Source organism: Eschscholzia californica, unplaced genomic scaffold, assembly GCF_041429995.1.
Source record: "Eschscholzia californica isolate CP2 unplaced genomic scaffold, dmEscCali1.0.p SCAF_1, whole genome shotgun sequence".
NCBI classification, from domain to species: Eukaryota; Viridiplantae; Streptophyta; class Magnoliopsida; order Ranunculales; family Papaveraceae; genus Eschscholzia; species Eschscholzia californica.
In genome coordinates, this window is record NW_028238198.1 from 19,073,954 (window position 1) to 19,085,202 (window position 11,249).

The 11,249-nt window shown below is 35.2% G+C and overlaps 1 protein-coding gene across 1 annotated transcript; it reads right to left on the reverse strand.

Moving 5' to 3' along the window:
* Positions 1 to 724: 724 nt before the first annotated feature.
* LOC147564875 (wall-associated receptor kinase 2-like) lies at positions 725 to 6,326 on the reverse strand. Its single transcript, XM_086650674.1, has 3 exons — positions 5,310 to 6,326; positions 5,027 to 5,218; positions 725 to 2,216 (listed from the first exon to the last, which is right to left on the reverse strand). Exons 1-3 carry the CDS (start codon positions 6,169 to 6,171, stop codon positions 961 to 963), a joined length of 2,310 nt encoding a protein of 769 aa, XP_086506800.1. The 5' UTR covers positions 6,172 to 6,326; the 3' UTR covers positions 725 to 960.
* Positions 6,327 to 11,249: the final 4,923 nt, after the last annotated feature.

The window sequence follows — 11,249 nt, forward strand, 5'->3', positions numbered from 1 at the left end:
ATATATATATATATATATATATATATATAAGGTTAGATTAGGTATTATGAAATTATAAGCATCCTAGAGATTTGGGTTTTCTCTCGAGATGGATACAAATGGACTAGATATCCATTTGTTTTAATATTTTGGTTTTTAAAACCATTTGAAGTTTAGAGTGGATTAAATATGTTATTAGGGGTAGATTTTTTGGTCATAAGCCTGAAATTATAATTTAAAGCCATCTGGATTATCTCTTTGAGAAATTTTGTTTGGCCCAAGTTGGTCGACCGTCTCAAAAAAAAAAAGTTGGTCGATCGTCTCGGACCCCATGGCTAACTTGGCCTGCCAATGTGGACTAAATCCCATTCACATTGAGAGAGATGGAACCCCGTCAAGATCAGAGAACTCCATCAAGATGATAGGGACCCAAGTTGAATAAGCCATCTATTTCTCTGAAACTTCAATTTTTTTGAGGGAGATTCATAACTTCTCTCCATGTTTTTACAGAAACAAAAAAATCTAATTACGAAATTGATTTCTTTGAGTTTACAGATGCTTCTTCTTTGATGAATATGAAAGAATTCCTGAAATAAGAGATTGATTCCTTACTATATGGATACCTCACATGTCTCAAAAGTAAACTAGAATATGAAAATTCCACAAAGAAAAAAGAAAGATTTGTTTAAGTTTGAGAGGGTTGTAATATATGACAAAGAAAAATCTTATATAAACGAAAACTATGGAGCCTTCAAACATAATTGATTTATTTGGCTTTTATTTAATTAGGGTAAACAATTATAAGGACTCAAAAAAGATAAAAAAAAAAATTTTAACAAAAACAAATATTAATAATTTTAAAATTAAAACAAAAACACAAAATTATGTAAGAAAAGAAGAAACGCCTTCTTCTTCTTCACCATTACTATAGTGTCACACCAATGTAAGAATGACAAATTAGTTATACATTAAAACGAAACACTAACGGCCCCCAATTTCTAAAGGAACCATTGCTTTATTGTCGCTAATGGTATTACTAGTACTACCAACGTAAGATAATTCAGATCTTCCTTCTTCTAACAAGTAAATCTTCTGTTCTTCATCATCATTTCCTACAAACTCGTCGAAAACCCACTTATGATTGAAAGACCTTTTCATCAGTCCATCCAATACCATAAATGCTTCTTTCATTTTAGGTCTACTTTCTCCTTTTATTCTTAAACATCTCTTTGTTAGTTCTGCAACTTGTTCCACTTGGTATCGTTGCTCATCATTTTCATTACTCGCAAACTTAAGGTCAAGGATATGAAATAACCGATTTTCTCTCATCGAAGAGAGGAAATAATTAGCTAAGTTGCGGTGATCTTGGTGTCTAGCAAAAGAAACTGCCATTTCCCCTGTGAGTAGTTCTGCAAGTAGAACTCCGAAACTGTAAACATCACTTTTCTCTGTTAATTGTCCTGTAAGAAAGTATTCTGGGTCCATGTATCCAAAAGTTCCTTGAACTGCCGTATTCAATAGTGTTTGATCGAAAGGGACTAGTCTTGAAGCTCCGAAATCCGATACTTTTGCTTTATAATCATCGTCTAAGAGTATGTTACTTGACTTAATGTCCCTATGAATTATAGGTACGGAAGCATCCGAATGTAAGTATGCAAGCGATCCTGCCACCTCTGCCGCTATCCTCAAGCGGTCATTCCATAAAAGATTTGGTACTTTTTTCTCATTATTGTCGTGTAAATGTTCAAAAAGAGTTCCATTCGTAATAAACTCATAAACTAGTAAGGGAACTTCAGATTCTAGACAACAACCCAAAAGACGAACCACATTTCTATGATTGATTTGTGATAAAACAACCACTTCATTTATAAATTGGTCAATTTGAGTCCTGTCAATCACTTTTGATTTCTTAATAGCGACGACTTCTCTGTTAGACAAGACTCCTTTATAAACAGTACCATATCCTCCTTGACCAAGAATTTGAGTCTCGTCGTAATTGTTGGTTGCTTTGTTTAGTTCTTCGGTTGTAAATATTTTCGCAATTGACTTGCTACTTCTACCATTTGTGCCACCCCTATTATCTTCGAATACTTCTTCTCGTTCATGAAGGAGTTGTTGCAACATCAAACCTCCATTTTGCATAAAAAATTTCTCTCTAACCTTGAGTAATTTTATCCTCATATACCACAAATATGACCAAAAGAGCACAAGTAAGACTATCAAGCCTACACAACTACCTGCATAGAATGGTAATTCATGTTTATCAATCAACATTTGAATTCAACAACCAAACCACAATTTTTAGGAGTAATTCATGTTTATCTTAACAACGACATATAGTGTTGTTTTTTTATGTTGGTTTATTTGGAGTCTATAGTAACCTAAGTGGTCAAATATATTTACCACAATCTAAGAGGTGTAGAGGCACCAATAACACAAACGATAAAGTGTTTTTGGAAGTAGGAAACTTCCTCCTACTTCAGAGTACTTCTTGAGTTTTTCTCATGAACGGACCGAGTTGGATTGTCGATGCCGATTAGAATTTCTGGGGTTTGAATCGACTTGGCTATAAGATAGGTTGATGTTTTTAGGTTTTGGTGATTTAATCTATTTGCTTTTGAAGAGGCTTTTAAGGGGTTTGATTTAGTTTTTGATTATAAATTCTAGAGAGAGAAAGTTTTATATACTTTCAATGGAAGGAGAATTTGATAGTGTTTCAAGGTGTAATCCAACTTCTTCATTGCTTTATTTTCATTGAGTTATGAATGATGGATGACAATTTTTTTTGTTTTGATGTTCATGTTCAAACTTATTTGTTGGGTTTATATGGAAGTTGTGAAAGTATAGTTGATGCAAGCAATGTGTTTGATAAAATACTTGAAAGAGATGTTGTTGCTTGGAATGCAACGTTAGTTGGTTATACAAGACTTAGGTTGATTGAAATAGCAATAAAGTTGTTAGATGAAATGCCTGTGAGAAATATTTTTTCTTGAATAATCATGATTGGTATTTATGTTCAAATTGAGAATTTCATGAAAGCTTTGGAAGTTTTTCAAAGAAATGTAAAATGATGGTGCTAGAGCTTATAAAATGACTATTATGAATTTGTAGGGGTTTTAGCTAGTTTTTCGATACAACATTTTATTAGACAATATTTAATAATTTGTAACAAATTTCATGTTAAATCAATTCAAAAACTAATTTGCAAACCATTTGCATGGCATTGCAAGGTGTTTGCAAGGCTCTGCAAGGTATGTGTAAAGCTTTGCAAGGCTCTGCAAGGTGTTCGCAAGGTTGTGCAAGGTATTTCCAAAAGTTATGCAAGGTGTTCGCAAGGCTCTGCAAAGTTTTTGCAAGGCTCTGCAAGGTGTTCGTAAGGCTCTGCAATTTGTATGCAAGGCTATCTAAGGTGTTTGCAAAAATCATGCAAGGTATTTGCAAGGCTCTGAAAGGTGTTTGCAAGGCTTTGCAAGGCAGTGCAAAGTGTTTGCAAGGTGTTTGCAAGGTATTTTCTTAGACTAGGGTTAGGTTGGTCTTTTTACTGAAATTGAAAATTACATAATTGCCATCAGGGAGGTGAAGCCTAAAAAACTTTGATGAATCCTTTTTAACTAAAGTCATAATTTCTTAGGGAGTTTTGGCCAAAACTAAATTGGGCCGGAGGCCCAATTTCTTGTATATTTTTGTTTCGAAGACAACCCATCTTTTTAACTAGCTAGGCCCCAAGTAAGTTATAAAAATAGGCTTGAAGGACATTTTTAAAGGCACCAATTTTTTAAGAGTCAAAAGTACTCTTCATTCAATTAGAAATACCTAGTAATAATCTAACTAATAAATCAGGAACTTGAGTTTTTCTCGTGAACGAACCGAGTTGGATTGTCTAAAATTTTTGGGGTTTGAATCGATTTTGGCTATAAGATAGGTTGATGTTTTTAGGTTTTGGTGATTAAATCTATTTGTTTGTTGTTTGAAGAGGCTTTTAAGGGGTTTGATTTAGTTTTTGGTTCTAAATTCTAGAGAGATAAAGTTTTATATACTTTCAATGGAAGGAGAATTTGATAGTGTTTCAAGGTATAATCCAACTTCTTCATTGCTTTATTTTCATTGAGTTATGAATGATGGATGACAATTTGTTAGTTTTGATGTTTATGTTCAAACTTATTTGTTGGATTTATATGAAAGTTGTGAAAGTATAGTTGATGCAAGCAATGTGTTTGATAAAATGCTTGAAAGAGATGTTGTTGCTTGGAATGCAACGTTAGTTGGTTATACAAGACGTAGGTTGGTTGAAATAGCTATAAAGTTGTTAGATGAAATGCATGTGAGAAATATTTTTTTCTTGGACAATTATGATTGGTATTTATGTTCAAATTGAGAATTTCATGAAAGCTTTGGAAGTTTTTCGAAGAAAAGTAAAATCATGGTGCTAGAGCTTATAAAATGACTATTATGAATTTGTAGGGGTTTCAGCTAGTTTTTCGATACAACATTCTATTAGACAAAATATAATAATTTGTAACAAATTTCATGTTAAATCAATTCAACAACTAATTTGCAAACTATTTGCATGACATTGCAAGGTGTTTGCAAGGCTCTGCAAGATGTTTGCAAGGCTCCGGAAGGTGTTTGCAAGGCTTTGCAAGGCTCTGCAAGGTGTTTGCAAGGTTGTGCAAGGTATTTGCAGAAGTCATGCAAGGTGTTCGCAAGGCTCTGCAAAGTTTTTGCAAGGCTCTGCAAGGTGTTCGCAAGGCTCTACAATTTGTTTGCAAGGCTATCCAAGGTGTTTGCAAAAACCATGCAAAGTGTTTGCAAGGCTCTGCAAGGTCTTTGCAAGGCTTTGCAAGGCTTTGCAAGGCAGTGCAAGGCGTTTGCAAGGTATTTTCTTAGACTAGGGTTAGGTTGGTCTTTTTACTGAAATTGAAAATTACATAATTGCCATCAGGGAGGTGAAGTCTAAAAAACTTTGATGAATCCTTTTTAACCAAAATCATAATTTCTTAGGGAGTTTTGGCCAAATTCTCCTTTTTAATATTACAAAATCACTTACCTATAATTATTGGAGTAGTTGGAGTTGGAGACCCCGTTTTTTTTGTAATGGCTGGGCGGGAGCAATTAAATGTATCTTTGTTTAACACGTTCTCCTGGACATAACCAACTTGGCACGAACATGTGTAGTTACCCACTGTGTTTGAACAGATTTTCAATTCTCCTTTACAATTATCTTTGCATTCATCAATATCTGAGGCGAAAAATTGTGATAATTAGGATCTCCTCATAATCAAAATTATTCTCAAAATTAAGTTGATAGCAGAGATGAATACCACGATTACCTTGACAACTACCAGGAGTACTAAGGTACGGATTACCTTCAAACCCACTATTGCACTTGCAATGATAACCAGGAGCACCTCCTGGCTCGTAGCAAACGGTATTCGGCCCACACGCATAGCTAGTTAATTTTTTTATAGCTTTATCACACGTCTCTTCCCCAATGGTCCAATCCATTATTGCAGGAACAAGCGGATAAACGTCTTTATCAAATCCTTTTAGATATGGTTTTTCAAATTCAAACCAACTTTTTTCGGCTATAAATGCCGTATTACATATACTCAAATTCGTATCAGCAAGTTTTTCGAAGGTGACACTATAACTGTGGATGCCATTCGGAATGGGGATGCTGCAACAACCGTTGCCCGAGCAATTTCTATTCGGTGCATCAATTGTACTCTTACAAGTAGACAGACATTTTGTTTCAAATATACCTCCTAATCTTCCCTCAAGTTGGACAATGTTCGTGGTGTTGCAACCGATACCAAAAAACTCGTTTTTAGTATCTGAGAATGTAAATTTGACAAGTTCAGCTGAGGATGATCCAACCAAACTGGCACAACCATTGCCCGCGAGTAGTTGTATTGTTAATTGCCCGTCCATTGATACGTTTGTGACTGTTATATTACCGTACAACAGCCTTGGGGGATTGAAAGAGACATTGCAGATTAACCCGAACGGTTGGTAGTCCTCCCTATCAGGGGACTGAGGTTCATAGTGGTAACAACCTTTGCCGATGCCAAATGGGTAGGGAATGCTAATACCGCCGCATTCTTCTATGCACCCAGGCTTTGAGATCATCATGGTCGCCACCTTTGTCGTTGGTACTACTAGTAGTAATATTAAGATGGGTAGAAGCAACATTGATGAGTGCTCTACTGCAACTATACTTAATGGACTCAATTTTGTTTATGCTCCTACTGTCAGAATCCTTAACCTATATATTTATAGAGAGAGAAAGAGGATTCTAGTTTGAAGACAATTCTTCTTGAGATTCTTTTTAGATTTATTTCTTTGTTAATTTTGAAAATTCTTTATTGACCCGCTTACTATATTTATGTCCACAACTTTATGATGCGTATTGATTAGAATAAATTTCAGTCCCACATTTTTTGTCTTTTCGCTTGACTTATTCTTTTACTTGACTTGTTTTTTTAGTTGACCTACTTGACGTTTAAAAGGGGGTGTTGTTGAGTCTTTTCAAATCACTCACTCTATAAGCTCTTAAATATCTTAATTTTGTGTTCATGTTGAAATATCTTTCTATATATTAAGATATCCCATATAATAGATATTAGGAAATATCAAATATTAGAAACTAGTAAGAATTAGGAACTAGTAAATATATTAGTATAAATTATTAAGAAACTAGTAAAATATTAGAAACTAGTAAAGTTAGAAACTAGTAGTATTGTAACTCTATAAATAGAGTCTTATATTTCTTTTGTAATCCACCAAGGAATAAAACAATTTCTTTGATCAATTTCAACTTGGTACCAGAGCCAAAAGTCTTAAATTTGTGTTTGGGAATTTATATTGATTGAAAGAGAAGAGCCTTTCATCTTCATCTTGTTTTTCCGGTTTAACTAAAGTGAAGGGCAACTGATGCTTCCGCAATAATGACTCTCAATAAGGCAAATTCAAATTTTGCTAAAGTTGTTGGTCAATCTGACAAAATTACTTATAAGTGTACACACTGCAACAAAATTGGTCATACCAAAAGTCATTGTTATGAACTATTAGGCTATCCAGAATGGTGGGATCATAATCGAAAGAAAAACTCTAAGAAGACCCTTGTAGATCCAACTGTTAAGCAAGCTTCATCGACGATAGCCACTACAGGTAATGTAGGCAAGACTTTAAATATGTCTACACAATTTTCGAATAGTACTTGGATAATTGATTCTGGTGCTACAGATCATATGACTTTTGATTCTAGACAGGTCTCAACCATAAACAAATCTTCACATAAATATGTCTCTACTGCCAATGACACCTCAGCCCCTATTGTAGGGGAAGGACCTATAACTCTAACGAACACATTGAACTTAGACTCTGTTTTGGTTGTCCCATCTTTAGATCATAATTTATTATCAGTGTCTCAAATAACCACCACTCTATTTTGTGTTGTCATCTTTTGGCCTGAATTTTGTGTCTTTAAGGACATCCGGACAAGGCAAACAATTGGTTATGGTGTTAGGCGAGGAAAGTTGTATTACTTGGATTTAGTATCTGAAAGCTCTAATAAATTGCGTCAGGCATTAGTAGTGAACAATTCTGAAATAAAAAATAAAGATGAAATATGGTTATGGCATCGCCGTCTGGGGCACGCCTCCTTTGGTTACCTTAAGAAGTTATTTCCATCGCTATTTATTAAATGCGATGTTTCAAGTTTTCAATGTGATGTTTGTGCACTTGTAAAAAGTCATCGTGCATCGTTTCCGTTAAATTTAAATAAAAGTCCAACTCCTTTTATGATCTTACATTCCGATGTCTGGGGTCCATTTAAGGTTCCTACTTTGGGTGGGGCTCGGTGGTTTGTTACCTTTATTGATGATTGTACTAGGATGACTTGGGTGTGTTTGATGAAATCTAAAAGTGAGGTAAAGTTATTGTTTCAGAAGGTTCATAAACTGTTTAGTACTCAGTACAACGCAAATGTTCAGATACTTCGTAGTGACAACGGAGGAGAGTATATGGATCATGAACTTCAAACTTATTTGGTTTCTCATGGTATTGTTCACCAAACTACTTGCCAAATACCCCTCAACAAAATGGGGTCGCTGAAAGAAAGAATCGTCACTTGCTAGAAGTTATCAGGGCTATGTTGATCGAAGCACATATGCCATTATCTTATTGGGGAGAAGCACTTCTTGCTGCAACCTATTTAATTAATAGAGTACCATCTAGTACTATTGATTTTAAGACTACTTTTCAAACTCTATCGGATGCTACAACTTCTCCGACAGTTTCAAATTTACCTCCCCGTGTCTTTGGGTGTGTAGCATTTGTTCGTCTTCATGAGAACCAACGTACAAAATTAACTCCAAGGGCATTAAGATGTGTATTTGTAGGGTACGGTGCAAATCAGAAAGGGTACAGATGTTATCATCCTCCAACTAAACGAATGTTTGTTACATCGGATGTTATCTTTCATGAAGATTCTAAGTATTTTTCACCTGAGTCTGAACTTCAGGGGGAGAAAACTAAGCAGGAAGTTCTGACTCTTGATTATGAAGAAACGGATAATCATGTAGAAGAGAACAAAATTGGATCTAATATTGAAGTAAATTTGATTCCTGAAGAAATAAGTAGAGCTGAAATTGAAATTCCAGAATTACCAACACCTAAATCGGTAATGGAAGAAAGTGTTAATGAAATCGTTGAAAAAATTGTGGATTCACCTCCAACTGAAGCCGTTGAACCAAGGGTTAGTAATACACCAAACCAATCAGTTGTCGACGATGTTCCTGAAGCACCTTCCGAACCACCTACGAAAATATTACCGTCGCGTCAAACCAGAGGTATTCCTAAACCGACATATGAACCTGAGCTGTCTAGTAGAGTCAAATATCCTATGAGTCAGTATGTGTCAGATCATCGGTTGTCAGAATCAAATAAGTCGTTTGTAAATCAATTATCTACTGTATATATTCCTAACAATGTACAGAAAGCCTTATCTAATTCAAAAGGGAAAGCAGCTATGAATGAGGAGATGAAATCCTTACAAAAGAATGACACTTGGGAGCTAGTTGATCGTCCAGAAGATAAAAATCCAGTGGGATGTCGGTGGATTTATTCAGTGAAGTATAAAGCAGATGGTACAATTGAACATTACAAAGCGAGACTAGTGGCAAAAGGCTACACTCAAACTTATGGAGCCGATTACACAGAGACATTCGCTCCAGTTGCAAAAATCAACACTGTTCGCGTCTTGTTATCATTAGCAGCAAATTTAGATTGGCCACTACAACAATTTGATGTAAAGAATGCTTTTTTGCATGGGGAACTATTAGAAGAAGTCTATATGGACCTTCCACCGGGATGCAAGATACCACAAATACATAGCCAGAAGGTATGTAGATTGAAAAAGTCATTGTATGGATTAAAACAATCACCAAAAGCGTGGTTTGGAAGGTTTACAAAGGCTATGAAGGAATTCGGTTATCACCAAAGCAATTCTGACCATACCTTATTTACAAAAAGGCAGAAAGGAAAACTCACAGCACTTATTGTATATGTTGATGACATGGTGGTTACTGGGGATGATCCTGAAGAACGAAAGGCTTTACAGAATTACTTATCTAAAGAGTTTGAGATGAAAGACCTTGGTCCATTGAAATACTTTCTTGGAATTGAAGTATCTCGATCTAGTAATGGAATTTTCTTATCCCAAAGAAAGTATACTTTAGATTTGTTACATGAGGTGGGTATGTCAGCGTGTGAGCCGATTGATACACCTGTCGAAGAAGGATTAAAGTTGTCAGTGGAGCCTAATCAGATACCGGTTGATAAAGGAAGATATCAACGACTGGTTGGAAGGTTGATGTACTTGGCGCACACGAGACCAGATCTTGCATATGCGTTAAGTATTGTTAGTCAATTTAAGACAATCCCGGTGAAAAACACATGAATGCTGTTTTACGCATTTTGAGATATTTGAAGGCGGCTCCTGGAAAAGGTATTTTGTTTACTAAAAATTCGAGTTGTCGAACTATTGATGTATATACTGATGCAGATTGGGCCGGTGAAGTAAATGGTAGGCGATCAACTACAGGATATTTTACCTTTGTTGGTGGAAATCTTGTTACATGGAGAAGTAAAAAAAACATAATGTTGTTGCACGTTCAAGTGCAGAGTCTGAATTTAGAGGAATGGCTGATGGCATATGTGAAGCGTTATGGTTAAGACTCCTGTTGGATGATTTAGGATATCCTTCTGAAAGACCAATTCAATTATATTGTGACAATAAAGCAGCATGTGATATTGCTCACAATCCAGTCCAGCACGACCGCACAAAGCATGTTGAGGTGGATCGATGTTTTATTAAAGAAAAGTTAGAAGACAACATTGTAGAGTTACCAAAGGTCCGATCTGAAGATCAGTCGGTTGATGTTCTTACCAAAGCAGTTTCAAGTCGAATATTTTCGAAAATGGTAGACAAGTTGGGCATGTGCGATATCTATGCACCAACTTGAGGGGGAGTGTTGAAATATCTTTCTATATATTAAGATATCCCATATAATAGATATTAGGAAATATCAAATATTAGAAACTAGTAAGAATTAGGAACTAGTAAATATATTAGTATAAACAATTAAGAAACTAGTAAAATATTAGAAACTAGTAAAGTTAGAAACTAGTAGTATTGTAACTCTATAAATAGAGTCTTATATTTCTTTTGTAATCCATTAAGGAATAAAACAATTTCTTTGATCAATTTCAACTGTTCATGGTACGACGAACAACAAATAAATTAAAGAAAGTAACAATGAAGGTAAATAAATAAATATAATACAACAAATTTAGGTAGTTTGATTGACCACACCTTTTCTACAAGGGACAATGATTCTATGAACTTCATTACAAGTGAAAAAACAAAATTACTGTGTAAATTTATTAAAATCCTCACACTCAGTCACCTCTGGTTCTCACTCTCTCTAAAATAAAAAAATAGATACCGAGTTACATCGATAACAATCTTTATAAGACTAAGACAAACACTAATTAATGCTACGAGTCAGAATTTTGAAAACTATCTTTCGGATTGCAAATTGAATTAGATATTGACCCATATTGATAAAACATCCAACAACTTTGGGGGATTGATTGGCCGGTGGGCGACCTTCGCCGGTGAAGACGACGAGGTGGCGAGAGGATGAGGTGGCAGAGAGAGGTGATGATATGGAAGAGAGAGAGTTGATGACTAGTTAACGAACTTA

Bases quoted from the DNA above. Each gene is read 5' to 3' on its own strand.
- LOC147564875 (XM_086650674.1), bottom strand. From the start codon at position 6,171: ATGTTGCTTCTACCCATCTTAATATTACTACTAGTAGTACCAACGACA. The intron at 5,219-5,309 runs GTAATCGTGGTA...TTTTCGCCTCAG, and splicing joins TACTCCTGGTAGTTGTCAAG to ATATTGATGAATGCAAAGAT. The intron at 2,217-5,026 runs GTAAGTGATTTT...CATTCTATGCAG, and splicing joins AACTACTCCAATAATTATAG to GTAGTTGTGTAGGCTTGATA.